General features: G+C 41.4%; 2 protein-coding genes and 1 long non-coding RNA gene across 3 annotated transcripts; all 3 read right to left on the bottom strand.

Moving 5' to 3' along the window:
• On the bottom strand, nucleotides 1-1,453 carry LOC149768577 (uncharacterized). The gene is made up of 2 exons (XM_089930509.1): nucleotides 762-1,453; nucleotides 1-445 (listed from the first exon to the last, which is right to left on the bottom strand). Exons 1-2 carry the CDS (start codon nucleotides 1,451-1,453, stop codon nucleotides 1-3), a joined length of 1,137 nt encoding a protein of 378 aa, XP_089786635.1.
• A 7,338-nt stretch (nucleotides 1,454-8,791) lies between these two features.
• LOC103711353 (homocysteine S-methyltransferase 2-like) lies at nucleotides 8,792-18,378 on the bottom strand. The gene is made up of 7 exons (XM_008797463.5): nucleotides 18,092-18,378; nucleotides 12,488-12,544; nucleotides 12,162-12,391; nucleotides 11,936-12,065; nucleotides 11,040-11,243; nucleotides 9,887-9,958; nucleotides 8,792-9,055 (listed from the first exon to the last, which is right to left on the bottom strand). Exons 1-7 carry the CDS (start codon nucleotides 18,266-18,268, stop codon nucleotides 8,888-8,890), a joined length of 1,038 nt encoding a protein of 345 aa, XP_008795685.4. The 5' UTR covers nucleotides 18,269-18,378; the 3' UTR covers nucleotides 8,792-8,887.
• A 2,762-nt stretch (nucleotides 18,379-21,140) lies between these two features.
• On the bottom strand, nucleotides 21,141-24,151 carry LOC149768578 (uncharacterized). Its single transcript, XR_016410906.1, has 4 exons — nucleotides 24,009-24,151; nucleotides 21,934-22,026; nucleotides 21,717-21,794; nucleotides 21,141-21,625 (listed from the first exon to the last, which is right to left on the bottom strand). It is a non-coding gene; the product is annotated as an uncharacterized LOC149768578 (long non-coding RNA).
• Nucleotides 24,152-24,881: the final 730 nt, after the last annotated feature.

The following is a 24,881-nucleotide window of genomic DNA, read 5'->3' on the forward strand; positions in this document are numbered from 1 at the left end:
TCATTGGTAGTACATCCGAAGGTTCTCGGAGTTCCAGCTTTGAGGGATAGGAGCCCCCTCGAGGGTTTCCAACTTGTAAGCTCCGGGTCGCTGAACTCGCGTGACTCGGTATGGTCCTTCCCAGTTCGGGGCTAGCTTCCCCTGCTCGGCGGGCTGAGAAGCCTCGGCCCTCCTAAGGACGAGATCTCCTACCTTGAAGAGCTTGGCTTTTACTCTGAAGTTGAAGTATTGTGCTGTTTTCCGTTGGTACCTTGCCATACGAACTCGGGCTGCCTCCCTGGTCTCCTCGATGAGGTCCAGGTTCTCTCTGAGTTGGGAGGAGTTGGAGGCCGCGTTGTAGTGCTCGACCCTTAGGGAGGGGAGCCCGATTTCCAGAGGAATGACGGCTTCCATTCTGTATGCCAAGTTAAAGGGGGTCTTGCCAGTGGGGAGCCGAAATATTGTTCTGTAGGCCCACAGGATGTTGTAGAGGTCTTCAGCCCATTGCCCCTTGGATCGGTCCAGCCTGGCTTTGAGTCCTTGGAGTATGGTGCGAATTCGTCACTTCAGTTTCTCCATTTGTTTGGGGGTGAGCTACCGAGGTGAAGCGGTGGTCGATGCCGAGCTCGGAGCAGAATTCTCTGAAACAGATGTTGTCAAACTGACGACCGTTATCAGATATAAGGATGCGGGGGAGCCCAAACCTACAAATGATTGACTTCCAGACGAAGTCCCTTATTTTCTGCTCGGTGATCCGGGCCACCGGCTCGGCTTCGACCCACTTGGTGAAGTAGTCGATGGAGACGACTAGAAATTTTCTCTGCCCGGTTGCCAGGGGGAATGGCCCCAGGATGTCGATGCCCCACTGGGCGAATGGCCAAGGTACACCAATTGAAGTCAGCGGGACCGAAGGCCGGCGCTGGACATTGACATTTTGCTGGCATTGGTCGCACTTCCAGACAAAGTCTAGTGTGTCCTTCTGGAGTGTAGGCCAAAAATATCCTTGGCGCAAGATTTTATGAGCCAGTGCTCGGCCTCCCAAATGGTTCCCGCCTATCCCTTCATGGACCTCTCGCATAGCATAGTCTGCTTTCGACGGGCGGAGGCATCTGAGGAGAGGAGAGGTAAACGACTTCCGGTAGAGCTTGCCTTCATATAATATGAATCGGGAAGCTTGGCGCCTGATCCGGCGAGATTCGAGCTCATCCTCGGGGAGGACCTCACTTTGTAGATAGTCGACGAGCTCATCTATCCAGCTCAGCTCGGTGTCTATGCACATGGCCGGGTCAGGCTCTTCTGTGCTGGGTGTTTGAAGATATTCGAGCGCCATCGCCTTGGGGAGCTCGCTCATGCGAGAGGTCGCCAACTTTGACAACAGGTCGGCCCTGAGGTTCTCCGTTCTAGGAATATGCTGAATATTGAAGGCGCCCAGGGCGGAGATGAGTTCCCGTACTTTATGAAGATATTTCTGCATTGAGGGCTCTTTTGCTTCAAAATCTCCTAGAACTTGGCTTACGACCAGCTGGGAGTTGCTATAGACTTTTAGGTCTTCGACCTTCAGCTCTCTTGCCAATTTGAGCCCAGCGATGAGTGCCTCATATTCCGCCTCATTGTTCGAGGCAGGAAATTCGAGGCGTAAGGCTTGCTCTGCAACTACCCCATTCGGGCTGGTGAGGATGAGTCCTGCTCCGCTACCCCCCGAGCTCGAGGAGCCGTCCACGTACAGGACCCAGGGTGGCCTTGGGGTTTCCTCCGTTGGTATGTGTAGGTGCTCGGGGTCGTCTGGCAGGGTGCATTCTACGATAAAATCAGCGAGCGCCTGAGCTTTAATTGTCGGTCTTGGGCGGTATTCGAGATCAAACTTCTCGAGCTCGACTGCCCATTTGGCAATTCTCCCGGCCCGGTCCGATCGTTGTAAGATCTGCTTTATTGGCTGGTCGGTCAGTATAGCTACTGTGTGAGCTTGGAAGTAGGGTCGGAGTCTTCGGGCTGAGATGATTAGGGCGAAGATTGTCTTTTCCAGCTTAGAATATCAGGCCTCAGCATCTCTGAGGACCCGGCTGGTGTAGTAGACAGGCTTTTGAAGCTTGTCCTCTTCCCGGACTAGGACCGAGCTCACTACGACCGGAAAGACAGCTAAGTACAGGTAGAGAAGCTCGCCCTGTTGAGGCTTGGTAAGCAGCGGTGGAGAGGCGAGAAGGCATCTAAGTTCTTCGAAAGCTTGTTGGCACTCTTCCGACCACAAGAAGTCCTTTGGTCGCTTGAGAATTCTGAAAAATGGGAGGCACCGCTCAGCCGACCTGGAGACAAATCTTCCCAGGGCCGCGATCTGCCCGGTGAGTCGCTGTACCTCCTTAACCGTCTTTGGTGGTACCATCTCCTGCAGCGCCCGAATCTTCTCGGGGTTAGCTTCGACTCCGCGTTGGGTTACTATAAAACCCAGAAATTTGCCCGAGGTGACTCCGAACGCACACTTGGCCGGGTTAAGCTTCATTTGGTACTTCCTGAGCTTGGAGAATATTTCATCGAGGTCGGCCACATGGTACTCGGCTGTCCAGCTTTTTACCAGCATGTCGTCCACACAGACCTCCATGTTTCGGCCTATTTGGTCCTTGAAGATTTGGTTGACCAACCTCTGGTATGTAGCTCCTGCATTCTTTAGCCCGAACGGCATCACTTTGTAGCAATAAGTGCCCGTGTCGGTGATGAAAGCTGTCTTCTCCTCGTCTTCTGGCGCCATTCGGATTTGGTTGTATCCCGAAAAGGCGTCCATGAAGGTCAAGAGTTGGTGCCCCGAAGTGGAATCCACGAGCTGGTCAATACTCGGAAGGGGGAAGCTATCCTTTGGGCAGGCCTTGTTCAGGTCGGTGTAGTCCACGCACATACGCCATTTCCCATTGGTTTTCTTCACAAGGACCACGTTGGCGAGCCAATCCGGATAGGAGACCTCCCGGATGAAGCCGGCCTCGAGGAGTCTGTCCACTTCCTCGGCCGCAGCTTGTTGTCGTTCCGAGGCGGATCTCCGCTTCTTTTGCTTTACGGGTCTGCAAGTTGGTCTCACCTGGAGCCGGTGAACCATGACCTCGGGGTCGACTCCCGGCATATCGGTGGGTGTCCAGGCGAAGATGTCCTTGTTGGCCTGGAGGAATCCGATCAGCTGTTCCTTCTCCAGGGAACTCAGGCCGGAGCCGACTTCCACGGTTAGCTCGGACAATCTTCTTGTATGGGAACTTGAGTAAGAAGCTCACCAGGTTCCACCCGCTTTTCCCAAGGGTGGTCCCGCACCTCCAAGGTTTCGATGGGCAACGTGCGGTCCATTGCTTGAGTGGACACCTTAGCCGATAACTCCTGCTGGCCAGATACTTTGCTTGGCCGTTTTACTTTGTAAGCCGCCATATAACATCGTCTGGCTATCAATTGGTCCCCGCGAACTTCGCCGACTCCTTGGTCAGTAGGGAATCACATGAGCAAGTGATAGGTCGAGATCACGGCTCGGAGGGCGTTCAGCCCTGGTCGTCCAAGAATGGCATTATAGGCTGAGGGCAGGCAGACCACAAGAAAATCTATCTCTACGGTGCTTTCTCGAGGGGCAAGCCCGACCGTGACCAGGAGGCCGACTTCGCCCTCAACCGAGACCGAATCCCCGGTAAATCCAACCAGCAGAGCATTCATTCTCTGAAGTTGGTCTTCTGCCATCCCCATCTTTTGATAAGCAGCATAATACAAAATGTTTGCCGAGCTTCCATTATCAACAAGGACACGTTTTACATCAAACTTATTTACAATCATTGAGATCACCACCGCGTCATCGTGGGGAACTTCAACCCCTTTCAAGTCCTCGTCTGAGAATGAGATGGCTTCGGAGGTGCGCAGGCGCTTTGGGGGGTCCCTTTCCTCGGCCGGCCCTCCGACCAAGGTTCTTCCGATGGTGTCAATAGTGCCTGCGATGGGCCTATTGACATTTGAGACTCCGGGCTGCTCGGCATTTTTCTGCTGGCCTTCGTTCCTCGAGCCGGTTTTGTACAAACCGGTTCAATACTCCGCGACGGATAAGTGCCTCGATCTCGTCCCGGAGCTGAAAGCAGTCCTCTGTGGTGTGACCGTGATCTCGGTGGAAGCGGCAATACTTTCTAGGGTTGCGGTGGGCTCCAGGACCCCTGATCGGTGGTGGAGGCCGAAAATAATCTCGGCCCTCGATCTCCATCAGAATCTCCGTCCGAGGAGCGTTGAGGGGAGTATAATTCTCGTACTTCCCCGGCTGAACCCGCGGCCGTGTTGGAGACCTCAGTCGGGGCGGGGACCTTGTTCTGCGCCGCCTCTGTTGCCGAGGTGGACTCCTTAGTCATGGCAAAATTTTATTTCGACGGGGAGATGGGCTTCGCCGGCGGCCGCGCTCCTCGCGGCGTTTCTTCTGCTTCTTCGAAGCCTGTTCGGTCGCGCCCCGCCTGGAGGCGATAGTCTCCTCGGCCTTCGCATATTTTCGGGCCCGGGCCAGCATTTCGGTGAAGTCAGCTGGGAAGCTCTTCTCGATGGAGAAGAGGAATCTATAGGAGCGAGCTCCAGTCTTTAACGTCGACATGGCTATCGACTGGTCGAGCTCGCGAACTTCCCAGGTCGCGACGGTGAAGCGGTCGAGGTACTCTTTGAGAGATTCCCCCTCCTTCTGCTTGATATCTAGGAGAGAATCCGATGTCCGCCGCTGGCATCGGCTGGCAGCAAAGTTGGTGGCGAACTATCTGCCGAGCTGCTCGAAAGAGGATATCGTACTTGGCTTCAGCCCGGAAAACTAGAGTTGAGCTGTCCCTCGGAGGGTCGCTGGGAAGGCTTTGCAGAGCACAGCCTCCGAGGAACCTTGTAGTGCCATGAGAGCCCGGTAGCTTTCCAGGTGGTCGAGGGGGTCGGTGGTTTCGCTGTAAGGCTCCACTTGAGGCATCTTGAACCTCGAGAGGATCGGCTCGTCCTCAATCTGGCGGAAAAAGGAGGACTTGGTGGTGAATTCAAAGTCCCCCTCATGCCTTGCCTTTCTGCTGCGGAGTGCTTCGATCTGGCGCTCCAGGTTCTCGACTTTCCTGTCGAGCTCCCCAGCCCGGAGAATTGTCGCCGTAGTTTGCTCCGGCTCGCGGTGGTCCGGTGCCGACTCTGCTTCGGAGAGCTGGGGCCTTCTGTCTAAAGATCCCCCAAGCAGTTCTCTCCGGGAAGACACTCGCTCCTCGTTGTTGGCCTTGGAAGAGCCGTGAAGGTTCTGGCCTTGGAGAATCGGGCCGTTTGGAGGAAGCACCGGCGGGACCTAGGCCTGCGGGGCGAGCGTAGGTAGGGCTTCCTCGCGCCGCAGGCCTTGGACGGCAGCAGCTAATGCCTGGACTTGCTGTACCAGGACATTGAACTGTTCCGGCTGAACTTGGAAAATTGGATCAGCCGGAGGTGGTAAATTCTGGACAGAGTGTCCGAGACTTTATGGGGGACGCCGGGAGGCATTGGAGGCTCCTTTACTCCTCAACTTCATGACCGCGACTCGGGCCCTTCCTCTAGCGCCAACTGTTGCTGGAAATTGGACCCGAGGACGACCGTCGGCTGAGGGAGGAGGAGCTCCGCTGTTGGAATGGCGGGCAGCAGTACGTCGGCGGGTGGCGTCCTCCGGAGGACCTGCAAGAAGCCGGTGGCCGGGGTTCCCGGCGCCGGCCCTCCGATGCTTAAGTCAGAGGGGGAAAAGTAAGAGGGAGAAAAGGAGGAGGATGTTTCTTTTTTGGGTTTTTGTGTCCAACCCTCCCCCGATGGAGGGGTTCCCCTTTATAGAGGGATATTATATTACCTGGGAGGTGACGGGGCAGGTTGTCCTCTTTGTGATAATTGAGCACGATCATGTGCATTAATGGTGTCGTGGGAGATGAGACCGGATCAGACCGGATTCAGTGAACTGTCGTGGTTGATCGGACCTGGTGGAGTGGTTCAACCGCCCGCTGTGGAGGGCCTGGGGTCCGTAGATAACGAGTGCATTGATTGTTGAGCGAACCGGTGATCGGGGAAGGTCATATGCTTTGATGGTCGAGTGATCCGGAGATCATCTTAAGTCGTGCTCATTAATGGTTGAGTGCACTAGAGGCCTACAGAGGCCATGCGCATTAATGGTCTGGCGGTAGCCTGATATGGCGAGATTTGAGTGTCTGGAGTTAGACTCCCGAAAGGTGTCAGGCCGAGGCCGAGTACTAGGGTGGGATGCTTCGGAACCTGGCATCCTGCCGGGCACTGAGCGGGGCTGGCTGCCCCAAGTCGGGCGCTTGCGGCCCGGACGTTGCCTGGTCGGCGCCTTCTGGTCGGGCGCCTGGCCGAGCTGGCTGCCTTAAGTCGGGCGCCTACAGCGCCTATGGCCCGGGTATTGCTTGGTTGGCACCCTCTGTTCGGGCGCTTGGCCGAGGTGGCTGCCTTGCATCGGGCGCCCCTTGAAACAGCATCTTCCGGATGATTTGGATTTTTTCCCAACACCCATAGTTTGCTCATTTGGATTTTTCTGCAATCGAAGGATGCGCTCTATACAACTTTGATTCCCCCATGGGGTGATGATGTCTTGCGACTTCTCATCAACGTAGAGAGCTGGACTGTTCGAGCCCAAAACTCAGGAACAAGTCATGTATCATGTGAATAGCCAGGGTTCACGCGGTCACTTCAGGTAGAGAAAAACTAACCCATTATTTTTTAGATTCATTTGGTTGGTAGGAAGAGAAAAGTATCATCAATAGAAAATTAAAAATTAAGTCATATTTAGTTGGAATTTTTAAAGGAGGAAGATGGGAAAGTAGCTTTTTTAATAAAATTTTATATTTTATTAGAAACAAAAATTTATGTGGAATATAAAAAAAGTCCAATTTTTAATGGCCAAAAATTGTAATATTTTTTTTGCCCAAAGCGCCCTTAAAACTTTTAAATAGAATAGGTTAAGATTTTTTTTAATTAAAAATATACATATATTTTATACAACTTTATTAGAAAAGTACATACTCAACCAAATATAAGCCACTCTAAATTGTCACTTGTTCATGGTCGGCCAAATATACAAAAACTATTTTCTCGGACATTAAAAAAATATTTTGGTAAAAAAAAGTTTTTTTCATGAACCAAATAAGTCTTTAGTGGTTGCTGAAACTTCAAGAAGTTGTCTAAGAAATTTGTCCATAAATTAGGATATGCCTCAGAGAAGTTTAGCTGAAATAATTATGTGAAAAATGACCTGGACAGTGTTTTGGTAGTTCCTAGTGAACAACAAGAGAGTTTTTTTTTTCCATTCTGATGGCTGCAGTGGCAAAACTGGAGCGTTGGGACCGTGAGGTTCTTGCCATAGTGGGTTTGGCACCTATCACGTAAGGTCTTGTCTCCTCACGGCCTTGCTCCAATATATGGCTTGGTGAGGACTAGCTTTTCTGGTTAAAAGTTGAGCCTAGTGTGGTCCAAGACCTCCGATTGAAACAGGTGTCAATATATGGTGACCGATGGAAGAACATGATGCCTTTCAAACTATGCATATTTACCACGAGGCGAATAAAACTACTAACTATGTCGTTTTCTATACTGCACACCATTTCGGTGAATTTTTTTAGACTCAAAGTATTATTGTCCCGCCTCCACCGAGTTTTCTTCTTTTCTCTGACACGGCTAGTTGTACTCGCATATGATTAGTGTGAGCAGCTAATATATTCAAAAAAAAAAAAAAATAGAAAAAACAACAGGTTTAAGCCTTTCAAATTTGCGTACTTCAACATGGACATGGATCATGCAAGAGGATGGAAACTAAAGTTGTAACATATTGCATCATATCCCACGAACGGACGCACTCCCTCTCTTGGCCTCAGGCTAGTGCTCCTAATTCCTAAATAACATGAAGCAAGAGCGTTCCATTTAATGTTTGTATTTTATTTTCCTGAATATAGAAAGGGAGATACCAAATCCAACATAAATGATATTGCTAGGCCAGCCTTTGAGGTTCCAATTTTTGTATGCCAAAAGATATAGTTTGTTTGTGCCATTTTATGCACTAAATAAATTTTAGATACTTATATAAAATCAAAAAATCTAAATAATATTTTTTACTGAATGGTCATAAATTATATCAGAGTAGACAACCTATGACTTAATAATATATATCTAGTCTCATATCGACCATATACTATATAGATTTTGAATGCTTATATATGACCTAGAAACCCAAATAATATATTCCAACTGGGCTTGTTTGAGCAATGGTTCTAGCTGGTTGTAGTTTGTTTTGTTTTTTATTTTTTTGTGATGAAAAGATGGAAAATGAAAACCAGTAATAGATATTATATATCAACCAGCTAATAACATTCATTAAACAAGACAAAAGTATGCATGAGCAATTGAGGCAAGGTTTGTAGATCGCTAGCATGAATGCTTGCAGGGACATCAATGCTTGGCAATAACTTTGTGAAATAATTGATTAGTTGTTTCAATAAAACCATGAACACATCTTACTTTATAAATATTGGTCTCTGGTTTCACTCCTTTACTATAACATGCTGTATCCACGTTTAAGCTGAAAATCCCCCAGAAAAATCCACCACCATGGATTCTTGTTCATTGATATAATTGAATGAGCATGCAACTCAAAGTAGGTTGTCTAAAGTGCCACGGCCACCTGCTCAGGAAAGCTAAAGAGGATTTGTTAAATATGATATATTCTACACAACTAATCGCTTCTAAAAACCAGAGGGCAGAGCAACAAGAGAAGTTTTTAGACCAATGGACCACCCAACCTGTGTAGATCTGACAAGACACAATAAAGTGGCAATATAAGCACCTGAGATTGTGTGTAAACAAAAGAAAGGTGCAGAGCTCAGCACTTTAATTCTAACAGGTCTCTTTTAACATTGACATCAACTAAAGCTTAGATCTGAAGAGTTTATGGTACAGATGTTTGCGGAACATCATATCCCGAGTGAAGAGCCCTCGAGATGGCTCTGATAGTATTTGGAGTTGTCCTGCAACAACCGCCGATAAGAGAAGCTCCAGCTTCACGCCATACGCCAACATTAGATACAAAATCTTCATCTGAAACTCCGGTGGACACCTGCAAGAGTTAAGAAAGACATGATTAGAACATCTGGTTCTTGCTACCATATACCAGTGATGGTTACAATAATACATCAACGCAATTAATCAGCTGACTACAGAAGTCAAACCAGACACTGTAAGTCATTATATAGATCTTTTTAGATTAATTTTGATACAAACAACAGCAGCAGCAGCAGCAGCAGCAGAAAAAAACATTTCTCCCAAGAAAACTAGAAACAGTGATCATGAGGCCAGAGCACTTTAGTCTGCCAGCCTATTGTTTTCTTGCAAACACACTTACTCAGCCAGCCCCCTGAATGTCTAAGCAGCTTTTGAAAAACATTTAAATAGCATCAAAAGTGTAGAATAGGGCCAGCTGAAAAACAATTTTAGCTTAATAGTCTGGAAGGAGAAGCTAAAACTTGGATGGAGCCATTAAAGAGGGAGTCAAAGCCATTCACAGCAGGGGAGATCTCTCTATATGGAATGAATACTTAAAAATGTTTAAACCAAGCACATTATATGCTGCTAACAACTGCAATCATGTTTCTGTAAAATTTTAATGCTCCCATTTTGATGGGTCAGTCTACTTCCACACTAACTGCTCAAACCAAAATCTTTTAGCACATGAAGATTTAAGTATAACAAGCCACAACATATATTCTTATTTCAGTAGAGAGAATTGAATACTTTTTGATGGAATATTATTTCTGAGAGGTGGTGATTCACCCACCACCGCTTTAGATAGAGTATCAGTAATTTAAACATACAAGGCAACAAAGACAGACATTCTCTGCAAGAGCAGCACCAAATTCAGAATTCCTAAATTCTTTCGTAATGAACTTACCACCCATTCTTTTTTATCAGCATCATATCTCTCTCCACTGTTTGGATAGACTAAAATTGGCTTATCTGTAACCTGTACAGAGAAATCATATTTTGTCATCCAATGCACTGTAAAAATGCGGTACAGGATGCATTTGTATATAGCTTCAATTAGAATCTTTAAATAATACAGTCAAGGAAAGCACCCATAAAGACAACGTAGGTTATAATCAGGAATTGGATACACTAAGTTGGAATTATAATGTGACCAGAAAGTCCAGACAAGAAAGTAGGAATGAACAGGTATAGATGCATGTATATGTATTTAGGAATTTATCTGAGTATGCACTGAAGGATGCACGCATGCATGTGAGTATCCATGTAAAATTATGATTAAGGGAAAAGCCTCATCCATGGGGATCAGATGCCAATTACTAAAAGAACATTGTGAAAGCCATTGATTTTCATACGTATTTGTTTGAGTATCTCACTGATGCTCTTTCTTGCAAAAACTGAAAAAACAATATCAAATGAGATGTCTTAGGTGCATGGATCAATACAAGTCTACAAGCTAAGCATATAAGTATATGATTGAATTATTGGCAGGTGCCTTCATCAACATAGCAAAAGAGCTTTACTGCCCTTTCACAGCTCGATCACCATGAGAGTCATACAAATCAACCAACAATTAGCAGATTCCTTCCTAATACTAGTGTTCAATTTGAGATATAATACAGATTGTAGATTCATTACTGCATTTCAGAAAGAATCTTGCCTAGATTCTTTTGACTTTTCTTTTTCAATAGTTATAAATAATGCTTGAGTAAAAAGATGAAATGGATAGAAACAGAGAAAAGATGAAAAGAAAAGGAAAAGTTCTAGAGAGGAGATAAATGATGGAAAACATAAAAATACACTTCATTAAATTGACCAAGCATTTTGCACATCAAGTTAAAAGTAAGAAATCCAGAAGTGGCCAAATGATCCCAAGATGAAGTTGACAGGAATTCCATTTTGCTAAGTCAATCAAGGATAGGTCTTCTCGAAGCATGCAAGGCAATGCAAACATTTATATGTTCAACATATTGTCAAAAAGCAAAGGAGCATTTAGCATGGAAGAGAAAACTAAAAATAAACATTGATCTTGCAGAGAAAAATAAAATGGCTGTTCATACCTTCTGAATAGAAAGAATTAGCCCATGAATAAATCTTGGAGGAGTGCAGTTGATTCCAACAGCAACAACCCTTTTACATGAATTGGCGATAGAGGCACACTCAATTAATGAATCTCCACTTGCCACATTAATTCCATCCTTCGAGTTAAAAGAAAACCAAGCTGGAATCTTTATATTATTTTCCTCAAGAAGCTCAGCGTATGCCTGCAAAAGCACAGATCACAACTCATTTAACAATGACATGCTGAACCAAAATCTAGTGAAATTGTAACAAAAGAGTTTGCTGCAGATGATATGCACGAAACTTAGAAGAATCATTAGATTAATAGTAAAGCCTAGTTATAAAAATATAAATGAAATATCACAATGTAAATATAAATGAAATATCAGAGTAAGATGTTCACAAAGTAGACTGGAGCTTATATTTAGGTTGTTGGACCGAGCTCTTTGGCTCTGTTTTCTATGTTGGTTGTATCCTTTGCTAATTTTCTCAGTTAATTGGATTGGACTGTGTCTGATCTTCTCTCAAAAAAAGATGCTCTGAAAGTACTGAATATTTGGTAGAACACAACATAAGCCCTTGGTGCAGCACTTAAGAAACAATTTGCAGAAAGCAGCTGGGTGTAACCTGATCGAACTTAGCTTCCTTGCCACACATTTTGAAAAATTAAATATTATCAACATAATAGTAGAGCCTAATATGGTAACAATGACATGTCAAAAAGTTTATATGACATATCAGTTTAAAATACTAATATTCAGTTGATGGCATGCATTTTAAACATGTGTAAGCCTTAGTGCAAAATGATTTGCGGAAAGCAGCTGGGCATAACCCATTTTTTTAAAAAATAAAAAAAGAAAAGACAAACAAATAAAGCTTATCAACTAGAATTTACCTGAGCTTCTATTTTATTTGGGATTGTTTCAAAGGCGATCAGATCAGCACCCGAATCTGCAAGCACCTGAAGTCTTCTCCTATGAAAATCTTTCAAAGTTTCAAGGGTAACTGCTTCACCATAGTCTCCACTACAAACATTAAATTATTCACATAAGAAAAGTCAACATTTCTCAGAGCGCATGCCAACACTAATAAAGTGACAATAGATAGCTCGGACGTCCCACCTATATTCAGAACCATCTGCCAAAAATGCTCCATAGCTTCCTATGGAGGCTGCCACCAAAACAGGATGTTGCTTGTACGTAGTTTCGTTGTCTTCAACATTATGAGAATGTTTAGAATACTCCTTCTGGAATACATCACGTGCTTCACAAGCAGTTTCAACACTTTTACGCAATAAATCTTCGCTTTCTTCCCTAGAAATACCTTTGGATTGAAATCCCTGAATGGTAGCCTGCACCAATTGAAATGATCACAATTAGAAGTGCACATGAGATGACGTTATCAACAAAAGAAAAAAAGGAATTAAAAAAAAAAAAAGCAAGCACACCTGATAGGATGCTGTGATCAAAACATTTGCACCTGCTTCAAGGTAGTCTAAATGGACCTGGTTTCATTAGGATGCAAAGGAATGGTGCATAAGAGAACAATGTGCTAATTTCTCAGGAAAATAATAAAGAGAAGGAAGGCAAATAATGACACCAGGGGTTTTTCTATAAAACATGCATTACAATGGTGTTACTTTTTAGAAGTTCAAGGGCAAAAAATGAAGAAAGAAAAGAATGGGCAGCCCGCAGCAGGCAGTCTCGATTTTAGGGTGTAAATATCCTGCTAAAGCATGCAGTTTTGGCATTATATCTCGTCATGACCCATGGAACAAAGTAATATCTAATAATACCCATTTTTCTCTTTCACGGAAAAACCAACCTATCGACTGCAACCTTCCTTTCTTCCTTCAAGTAGGTCCAGCCCGAGCCTTAGGCGACCGAGGCGGTCGCCTAAGGCCTCGGCCCAAAGGAAGGCCTTCGGGAGAGCTGCTCCAGCATAGGCTCGTAGGCATCCAGGCTCCAGCATGGCCATGGCAGCATCCAAGCGGCAGGCACGGCCACCGGGGTTACGGCTTACAGCCTATGGCTACAGAACAAGACGTCCTAGCCATCCCCATATGGACATAGCCCGTCTTCTCCAAGCGGACCAGGCTCCAGCGTAGCCCATCTTCTCCATCCGACCATCCGCCGTAAACCAGTAACCCAGATAACCAGTAAACCGCCGGGCTCACCCGTCTTCTTCAGCTCTTCTTCTTCGGTTCTTGTCTTCTTGAGTTCTTCCTTCTTGTTCGGTGGTTCTTGAGTTCCTCCGTCCTCGGTAGTCGCCTAGTTGGTAGTCGGTCCTCCTTAGTTTAGTTCTTCCGAGTTTCATCGGCGTCCTTCACTCGTTTGGCCATTCGCCGTCCTCGGTAACTCGGTTCTCACAGTCTCACTTTGCCCGTTTGCCCCTGGCCCACTCGCCGTCCTCCCCGTCGGGCCGACACTCCGCACTCGGCCGAAGAGAGTGATGAGGGATCAAGGAGGCGGCATTGCCGGCATGACAGCGTGACTGCATCTCTTCTCCAGTTCTCCTTCTCGGCCCTCCGCCCTCTCCAAGTGAGCTTCCGACTTCGGTTTTTTTTTTTTTTTTTATCTTCAGACTTCAGTCTTCCGATTGGCAATTTGGCATTTGGCGAATGGCAAATGATTTTCGGAGCCAACCAAAGGGCAACTGGGCAAGGGGCTAGCCCCTAGGGACTTCAGATTTCTTTTTTTTTTTTTTGTTAGATTATGCTATTTGTTTGAAAACCTTGTTTACCTCTTAAAAATGCTACTATGTGTTTACCTTCTAGTGGCTATGGTTATCATTTTACATTTTAACCATTTTGTTCTTACTCTTACATCATTGTATGCATTCTTTGTTTTTCTTTTTGTGTGTGTGTTGATTAGGTGGGGGAGAGGTGGGGAGGGGGTGTTGGATGCATTCTCTGCTAATTGAAGGCGCATATTTTCATATTCTTGATTTTTTCCTAGTTCGATTGTCTATATTTCGATCTCTTCAGTGATTAAAGTTTGCTGCCAGAGCCTATATCATGTTTCTAAAAGAGCAAATACTCTTTTCATATGCAAGACCTCCTGGGACAAATTTCTAGAGGATAATGATGTAAGGCTACCGACTGCTGGAAATTAATCTGCTTGACATAGATGGTTTTGTAAAGTTAATCTTGTATTAATAGTTCCCATAAGGATCAAGTCATCAAGAAACTCTACATTTGGTAATATGTGCCTGCAGTTAAGAGGCATTTCTTTTTTGTACTCCATTCAAGCAAAAAATTTGGTTCTCTTCTCCTGTGGTTGTATATAACCATATCAGCACTTTAAACCCTGCATTTAAATGACCACACACCTGTATGGTAGTGCTCAAAGCCTCAAAGGCTGCGCTTGGTTCAAGAATAAGATAAATGAAAATAATAAAAATGATGTTTATGTGAATCGTGATATCATGTGTTTGAAATTTTTTGTTCAATCTTATTCTTTGAATAATTCTTGATTAATAAGTTTTACCATCAAAGTACATAGTAAGTATAAAAGATACTTTAATGCTAAGAAATAGTTTAGAACAGCTTTTTTGGAATAGTTATGGCCATCGTAAGCAATTTTGACTATAGTTCTTAGTTATGCTGTCTTTTGAACTGCTATTTGGTAGATAGAAAAATTAGGCATGATTTTCTGCATATTTTATTGTCTATTGCTTTGGGTATAACTTTATGCTTATTCTTAAAAATTGACAGTAGTTTTTCATGTCTAGAGTCCCCATTAAAATTAACAGTAGCTCCGGCACCACTTCTCACCGTCGAGTTCGACACCGCTTGTCAGGACTTGAGTTCGTCGTCGAGTCCGGCACCGCTTTTGTTGACATTTCAGATTTTATCATTTTTAACTCTCTTATACTTTGGTTTTTTTGTAGTGATTGTCTTAATTATTTTGTTTGATAATATTATTTTTAGATTTAAATGTCTAATAGAAAATTTGAATGTGGGTATGAAAATCAAAAAGAAAAGAAAAATCGAAGAACTCATTCAATCTCAAAAAGGAGCTCTAGATAGATTTGTTGTCATAAATAAATAAAACAATACATCAAGTTCAACTCAGAACGAAATAAAGTTTGAAGATGACATAAAAAGAATAAAACAAATGAGATTGACAACCAGATTCATAGTAGTATTCAAAAATCTACTGAAACAATCTCTAGTGAAGAACACAATGAGAATTAGATGGAGATAGGATAAACAAAGATAGTGTAGAGTTTAATGAAACTAGTTATATTTCTATAAAAATATATGATCCTGGCCAATGAAAAAATATTGATACAAAATTGAGAGATCTATTAGTGAAAAGAGGTCCAATTAGAGATTATGATCTTAATTTTCCTAGGGATGAAAATAATAGATACTTTTCTACTATACATTACATTCGTAAATTACCTCATGATGAAAAATATGATAGAAAATGGTTAGTGTATTCGAAGGATTTGGATAGGGTATATTATGTTTGTTGTAAATTATTTGATTCAACGCATAGCACGAGTTACTTAGTCAATGAAGGAACTAGGGATTGAAAAAATCTAGGTATTAAGCTCAAAAGTCATGAAACAACTAATGAACATATTACTAGCATGAATAAGTGGATTGATTTAGAAGTGAGATTGTTGAAAAACAAAACAATTGACAAAAGTCTCCAAGAACAAATAAACCAAGAGAAGGATTATTGGAAAAAAGTACTATTTATTGCTGTTGTGAAAAATCTTGCAAAAAATAATTAGCATTTCGGAGAAAGAATGAAACGATCTACCAAAGCAATGATAAAATTTTTTTAAGTTTTATTGAAATGATTGCAGAATTTGATCCAGTAATGCAAAAACATGTTTGACGCATTCAACATGGTGAAATTCACAATCATTATTTAGGTCATAAGATTCAAAATAAATTGATTCAAATGTTAGCATCTAAAATTAAAATCATAATAATTAAAAAGATTAAAGAAGTAAAATATTTTTTTGTAATACTTGATTGCACTCCTGATGCAAGCCATCAAGAACAAAGGACCCTAGTTTTAAGATGTATAGATACTTCAACAAATCAAATAAAAGTAGAAGAATATTTTTTAGAATTTTTAGAAGTAGATAATATCTCTAGAAAAGGTCTTTTTAGTGAACTTATAAATATGCTAGAAAAACATAAACTTGAGATTAATGATATAAGAGGATAAGGGTATGACAACAAGTCTAATATTAAAAAAAAACATCAAGGTGTACAAAGAAGATTATTGAATATAAATTTTAAGGCGTTTTACATACTATGTGGATGTCATAACTTAAATTTAGTATTATGTGATACTGCTAACTCATGTTCTAAGGCTATATCTTTTTTTGGAGTGATACAACAAATTTATACCTTATTTTTTTCTTCTACAAAACGATGAAAATTTTTACAAGATAATGTATCCACATTGACACTTAAACCCTTGTCACAGACACGTTGGAAAAGTCGTCTTGAAAGTGTTAAAGCAATTAAAAACCAAGCTCTTAAAATAAGAAATGCCTTAGTTCAATTAGCGAAAACTAATGAAGATCCTAAAACAAAGAATGAAGCTACATGTTTAGCTACATATAAGATTGAGAATTTTGAATTCTTATTGGGCATGAATATTTGGTATGATATATTGTTTGCTGTTAACTCAGCTAGTAAGAACTTACAATTTAAAAACATGCATATTGATGTTGCTATAAATCAATTAAAAGATCTTTTTTCTTATTTAAAAAGTTATAGAAAAAATGGATTCATGTCTCCTTTGGTTTCATCTAAAGAATCTGCAAATGAAATGAAAATAGCACCTACATTTTGTGAAAAACGTGTGATCCGTAGAAAAAATAATTTGATAAAAATAGTGATGATGAAATAGAAAGATTAGCCGAAGAATCTTTTAGAATTGATTACTTTTTATATATAGTAGATCAAGCTATTTCTTCAATTCAAAATAGGTTTGAACAATTCACCATATATGAAAATGTTTTTGATTTTTTGTTTAATTTTAGAAAGTTAAAATCTTTGAATAAAGAGGATCTAAAAAAATATTGTCTTAATCTTGAAAATTTTTAAAAGCATAGTGAATATTTTGATATTGATGGTCTTGATTTATTTTCAGAGTTAAAAGTTTTAAAATAAGTTTTACAAACATAAACTAGTACCCCTATTGATACTTTAAGCTTTATTAAAAAAAACAGATTTTTTTCCAAATATATGCATTGCTTACAGGATATTGTTAACAATACCTATAACAGTTGCTTCTACTGAAAGAAGTTTTTCAAAATTAAAATTGATAAAATCTTATTTACGGTCAACTATGTCACAAGAAAGATTAAATGAGTTAGCTATCTTATTGATTGAAAATAGTATTTTAATAAATCTTGAGTACAAAAGTTTGATTAGTAATTTTGCATCTCAAAAAGCTAGACGAATTATTTTTAAATAAAATTTTAAAATATTTTACACTTATTAATTTTATTTTTATTTTTTAAAAAAAAGTCCTTCCTTGGTGAGTTCGCCTAAGGCCTCCAAATGTATTGGGCCGCCCCAGCCTTCAGGTCACTAGAAACCAAAACACACCCTCACCAGAAATTCTATAAAGAAACAATAAATCAAAATACCACCTAATGTTAGGAGAGGAAAAAAAATACCTTGTACACGAGTTTTAATGTAACAAAAGAATCATATAAAATCTTTATTCAAGTATACAGTCGGGTGCAGGAGAAATTGAAACGGGGCAAACTTTAGGAGATAAAAAGGGGCAAAGATCTTTCTTTTCATTAGTTTCTAACTTTAGTTGAATTCTTTTGGTTTATTTAAGGTTAATCTTGAACTCCTCCCAGCCTGAGTTTGAACTTGATTCCGAATATCTATCCCCATAAAATCCCACTAAATGAGCATAAATTGAACATGAAAACGCAAGAAGGGAAAACAAGTGTCTCTTAGAAAGCAAAAATATTGGGGTACTACCATTAGAACCCAGAAAGATCGGAACTTTAAGTTACTGCAAAGGAGTAGAAGAGAAAAAGAAGAGAAATTTACCTTTCTGATGAGATGGGGGGAGCTGATGAGGCACTTGGCGCTCCAGAGGGGGTCATTGAGATCAGCGCCGTTGGCTTCGAGCTCCGTCGCCAGCCCCCCGTCGAGCACGGCGCACCCCCCGGCCTCCCGCAGGAATTCTCGCATCAGCGCCGATGGATCCGTGGTCCCGGATCCCATGTCTCAGGAAGAAGAGAAACAGAGAGAGAGAGAGGGAGAGAGTGAAGAGGGAAGAAACCGAAGAAGAAGGAGAGGAATGGAGCGGGGAAGGCGGTGCCCCATCACATAGCGGGGTAGTTCTAAATACACCCCCCCTATTGCTCAGGACACCCCCCAAAAATTAAAAAAAAAATACCCAAACTAACCTTTAGTGTAATTACCATATTGCCCTTGAAATTTTCTCAGTACCGTTCGGCACTGGATCGCCGAACAAAATGCTTCTGTTCGGCTGAACGGTGCCGAACAGAAGGCTTCTGTTCGGCGATCCAGTGCCGAACAGAAGGCTTCTGTTCGGCAACCCTCAACCGAACAGAATCCTTCTGTTCGGCGGAGGGGAGGGGAGGAGGGGTAGGAGGGTGGGGAGGAGGCGGCGGAGGGGGGAGGGGTAGTTGGAGGAGGGGGAGGTGGAGGAGGAGGAGGAGGAGGGGGAGGTGGAGGAGAAGGGGGTGGAGGAGGAGGCAAAGAAGGGGGAGAAGGCGGAGGGGGATGCAGAGTAAGAGGGGATGGGGATGGGGGGCGGAGGTAGAGGGGTGGAGGAGTAGGAGGAGGGAGGAGGGAGGAGGAGGAGGAGGCAGAGGCGGGGCGGAGGAGGAGGGGAGAGGGATGAGGGGGAGGCAGAGGTGGGCGGGAAGAGGGGGAGGGGGAGGAGGAGGATGAGGAGGGGGGAGGAGGAGGAGGCAGAGGCGAGGCGGAGGAGGAGGGGAGAGGGATGAGGGGGAGGCAGAGGTGGGCGGGAAGAGGGGGAGGGGGAGGAGGAGGATGAGGAGGGGGGAGGCAGAGGCGGGGGTGGGGAGGTGGGGGGTGGGGAGGGTGGGGGTAATTTAGGAATTTTTAATTTTTTAGGAGTGTCCTTAGCAAATGGGGGGGGGTGTAGAGAGTATTTAATTTTTTTTTAATTTTTGGGGGGTGTCCTGAGCAATAGGGGGGGTGTATTTAGAACTACCCTCACATAGCGCGACGAGTGGAGGTGTGATTCCCAAAATGCCCCTGGTTGGATATGCGAACGTGGATGGGGACACATGGCGATAGACAGCAGCAAGCGTTAAAAGTACCTTTACTGAAATAATAATAAACTTTATGTACAGATTTTCTGACGATCTAGGATCCTCACTGGGGATTTTTTTTTAAAGATCTAGGATCCTCACTGGGGATTTTTTTCTTAAAAAAAAATCCAAATTCCAATCTCCAATCACCGTATCATAGTTAATAACTGAATAGAATAGAGATAATACAAGATATATACCTAAACAATTTAGAAATAGAGTGGAATTAAAGTTTATTAGCATAGTCCATTCAATGTATTTAGATCTCTAAAAAGTGGCAATGTCTTCCAATTTCAGCATAAGCTTATTTTGTTTGGCATGTATTAGAAATCTCACATGAGGTGCATTTTAGGATGTTCCGTGAAGAGAGTAAAATTTTACTCATAATATAATTAGAGGTACAAATACGTTAGTTCGGGCTGGAACATAAGTGGCCTCAATCTAATTCGAAAAATCAGTCCAATAAATAATCAAATTAGATCGATTTGGACCTATAGCTATAATTTTGCTCCAATAAATTATATTAAATAATATAAAATTAATTTTTAAATTTTAATTTTAAGTTTATTTGTCTTGACTTTTGATCCTGCCACAAGATGGCTTCAAATATCCTCTAGTTTTCAGGAATTTTGCATTATAACAATATTTTTTTGAGTCCAAGGCTGATACGTTGACGTGACGTGCAGACAAACGTACCTTGTTGAGGTAGACGGCAGGTTTCATGTCAGAAGGGATGGAGGTGAGGTGATTGGATCGCATTCTTGGCCTGGCTATTGAAAGGATAAGCATATCCATAGTTTAGTCATAGCTTTTTCTTGTTGTCTAATCCGCAGCGAAGAAGAAGCGGAATATATTAGACTATGTTCTGTCTGCCATGTTTGTGGAGGATCTGTCCCACCCAAACTTCACAAGGATAGGGATGAATAAAATTGTTTGCAATTATTTTTTTTTTGGGTACACAACTTGTTTGCCTTTACTACCCAAAGAACAACAGGAAATTGCAATGAACTTGTCCTTCAGGTAGAAAATGACATTTCCACTAGCATGGAATATATTAGACTATATTCTGTCTGCCATTAGCATGGAATATGGTGTCATCAAAAATTTTGAAGTAATTCATTGCAATATTTCTCTTATAAAGTTCTTCGATGCAATATTTATCCTAAAGATAGAACATATGTTCCTTCTAACATAAGAAATTTTAGAGGAAGCAACCTTTTCTATTTTCTAAAGCTATTATTGCCTTGCATCCAAACAATTTTTCTATATGTTGCGTAATAGAAAGGATGCTTCCTCTAAAATTTTTCAACAATTGATATAATGAAGTAACGTGTAAGGTCTGTCTTATAGGAAAGAAATGGAGATGCAGCATGCTTTATATCCACGCATGTATAGCTGTCTATCCTCAAAATAGCATAGGTAGATCCAAAGATGCTTGCATCAATAGAAGTGTATAATTTCGGGTTGGATCAGATGCAAGTTGGATTAAAAAATTATAAATTTGAACTCGATCTATCTATTAAATAGATCAGAAATATCATAAACTGATAATCCGACCCGATCTATTTAATCTATTTAATAAATAGGTAATCAGTTTATCCAATCCGACCCCACCTGTTTAACCTGTTTAATAAATAGGTAAGTTGGTAACCTATTAGCCTAACCCAACCTGTTTAATAAATAGGTAACTTGTTAGCTCAATCCAACCCAAACCAACCTGTTTAATACATTAAGCAGCAAAAGCAAAAAAGAAGATAAATGTAGAAAACATTACAAGAAACTTGCCTACGTAGTGTTGAAATGTTGTATCATTAACTTCATTTGATGAATATATTTCAAATTTTGATCCCATCATCTTGCATGATACAATAAACCTTTACACTTCAGTATTTTTGATCCCTTTCAGTCTCTAGAGAAGCACCATCTTTGAGTGATTCTTGGGCATCGGTTTCCATTCCAAGACTGAGAAAAGCAGCAGCTTGAAGATAGTAAGCAGTAGGCCATCTTCTTATAGCATCGGTTTCCTCAAGTTTTAATTCAGAACTTCAGCAGGAAAGCTAACATACTTTGCCAATGAAGGATAACGCAAAATATTTAGATCCAAACTAACACAAAGTTCCAAACACTGAACCAAGAAATGACAGTAAGGTAGATTCTTTGTATCAACAAAGCTTGGCTCAACAAAATGTGGTACTATATTCAACTATCAGAAAGAACCTCTTCTCTGGAGGTTTTATTCCAACAACCTCGCCCATTGCCAGCTTCTCACTAGATCCTGCAGAAACAGCAAATAGATCGTGCAATTAAAGAACAAAAACTATTAAAATACATATGAAATCTAGACAAGTATGAAAATAGGAACATACAGGGTGGTACTCAAGAAGATTGTTTATTATGGTAAGCCGAATTTTTCTAACATTGCAAGGTCCTCAACCTTCCGTCCCCTAGCATGTTCATGAAGCCAACTAGATGATCAGATAACAATATTAATGGGGAAAACAAAAACTCTAACCATTCAATATCCACAAGAAATGACAAGAAAAAAAATGCCCTCATTGGCAATCAGTTTCAACTTTCAATTACATGGCTGATCTGGTATATATGCAGTGCATATTCTGGTTGCGCCAAGTAAATGACCTAGATGATAGAATCTTAGTAATGAAGATCCTCCGTCATCTGAAACAAAAATGTGCTAAGTCAACAGATCTAGATATTTCCTTCTAAATCAACTACAATAGATGTTTTTTTATAAAATTCAAACTCCATGGAAGCTCTTTAAAACCAACAGAAAGCAAATGCACAGGGACGATATAACATTGCATGGTACAACAAATTCAAAACCGGATGACAATGGCAAACTAGAACATACATCATATAACCCGCATAGCAATGGAAGGTATCAAATTAATTAAATGGAAAACTAGAACCTGAAAGTTTATAGAATGGAAGGCTGAAATTAAATCCCTCACAAAACAAGAACCAAATTTCTAATCATGGTTACAATAAATAGCTATAAATATCAAAAGAAACTACACAAATCTACCACTTAATGATTACTAACCACCTCCATAACTCCATAAGTCCAATGACAAGATCCATAGTCAAAGCAAAACAAAAAAGAGTCCCAAACTATGACAACATCCATATTTAAATCAAAACCAAAAAGGAGTCCAAAAAAGTATCCATGCTCATGATTCATCTCACTATGGATTGGATTCAACATTGGTCGAGCATTGAGTTGATTGGGCTTCATTATAGGAACTTGAGTTTATGACATCTTCTACAATATCATCTAACTCAGTATCCAAAATATCTACATTGAAATATTACAATAATTAATAATAAATTCATTCAAAAAATAATAGAAATATAATGATTGAAACATATAAATTTCTTTTCAAACCCCAAATCTCGAGTGCAAATCAATGCCTTAGCAATATCCGGTTTAAGTGCACTACAATACTTATCAAGTACTCACCCATCAATATTAAAAGCAGATTAAGAGACAACCGTAGATATTGGAATAATTAGAATATCACGTGTCATAAGAGAAAGTTGAAGATATCGGAACTGATTGGCTTTCCAAAAATCAAGGATATCCAAATTGGACTTTCTATCAACTCTAGGCTCATCCAAATATAATTCCAATTGAGACTACTTCTGTGCAGTAGTCACAAAATCAAAGCTTTCAATGTATCAAAATTCTACATTATTGAAAAAAATGAAATAATTTATTTATTAAAAATAATACCATATACAAGTTCAATACATTTATTTTGATAAAAAAGTTTTATATCACCTTAAAAGCATCTGCTTTTCTACCTGGCTCAGAAGTTTCACAAGTACCACTCTCCATGTCTCCATGAGTTGATGTGCTAGTAGTTGGAGCTTTAGAAGAAGCAAGCATATACTAATTAAAGAGAGAAAACATACAATCACGGATGCGCATGCTCTCGGTACAACCATCTCTACAACAATACTCCGCAAACTGATATTTGTGTCAAGGATCAACAATGACTGTCATGGCCAAGATTAAGCTATGATCCGACCAATACTTTTCAATTTTTTTATGCAACTGCCATGCTATTCTTTGCATTGAAGCATCTACACTCTCCATCTCTTATCTTAAAGTGAGCTCAATCAAGAAAATATAAGTTTGATGTAGGACATTTAACTCCGGAGAATACTAAAATAGCATCATAGAACTCATTCAACAACTTGCTAATCTTCTCAACTTTGCCACACTCCTATTCAGATGGATAATGCTTGTAATTAGAGTCACTCAATTTCAAATGAAGAAAGGCTCGGCGGTAAAATAGACCACTCTCTAGTATTAAAAAAGTTGAATTCCATCTTGTAGAAATATCTTGCCTTAAGCCTTTTTTCTCTGCAAGAAAGTAAAAAAAGATATACATGCAAAATAAGTATTTTATGAAGGTATACATATAAATAGTAATTTTTCGAAGGTATTCACATAATTTTATATATTTTGGAGGGTATTCATGCAAAAAAATCCTAAAATTATTTGTCTAACCAATAGTCCGACCCAGATCTAACAGAAGAATATTTTAATAACACAATTAAAATAAAAAAAGAATGAAAATAATAAAGCATGCCTAGTCTTGTAGAATAGCTCATCGTGTTGAGATTGAGGGTACCTTCAACCTTGATCTTCTATTTTGCAAAGAGGCAACACTGCAATAGATTAAGTAAACTATAAATGAGTGATAAAAGAGAAAAATGAGAAAGGAGTTGAGGTTTGAGGATGATGATGGGGGTTTTTAGAGACTTAAGATTTGAGATGAAAGATTAGATCTAGATTCTAGAGGAAGAATAGATTTACTCCTCTAAAAGTAAGATTGAAAGAGGAAAGGGGTCGCTTGCCGATGGAATAGGGGCGAGAAACCCTAATCCATTTAGGGCGTTTACCATAAACAGCTAAACGTGAGATGGGAGGAGAGTCAGTCAAATTGGGACATGGCAAAGAGCCAGAGACTGAGACTTTGAGAGGTGAGGGTGGTCAACGGCTCGCCACTCGATTGATGAGGAAAGGCAAAAGGGGGCACAACCACACTGGGCACTGGGTTGGCCAAGAGCAAAAACCAAGAGGAAGAGAAGGAAAGGAGGAAGTAGAACTCAAAAAGAATCAAAGAAGAAAAAAACCATTGTCGGACCTCGCTCCTCACTCAAACGTGATGGGGTAGGTGGGAATTAGAAAGGCGATGCGACATTAATCTCGAGTGTGGATGGCAGGATGGGCAGCCAGTGAGTGCCGGAATGTCTTGGGATTCGGGACTCGGTCACTCGAGACGAGACGCGATAGACAATAGCCAGTAAGGAGCGCTCAGTGGCCACCAGCCAGAGATTATGAATCGCGATTTTAGACTTTTATTCTAAATTTCAATAATTTTGAACAGTAAGGAGTACTCGAGGGAACAGGTTGCAGACGTGAGGCGAGATTGAAATAATTTTGAACAACAGGATTGAACGGTGAACATGTAAACGCATTATCCGACCCGATCCGCTCCGGA

The sequence above is a fragment of the Phoenix dactylifera genome, chromosome 1 (assembly GCF_051530095.1).
Source record: "Phoenix dactylifera cultivar Ajwa chromosome 1, Ajwa_hap1_PhDact_Kaust_v1.1, whole genome shotgun sequence".
Taxonomy (NCBI): Eukaryota; Viridiplantae; Streptophyta; class Magnoliopsida; order Arecales; family Arecaceae; genus Phoenix; species Phoenix dactylifera.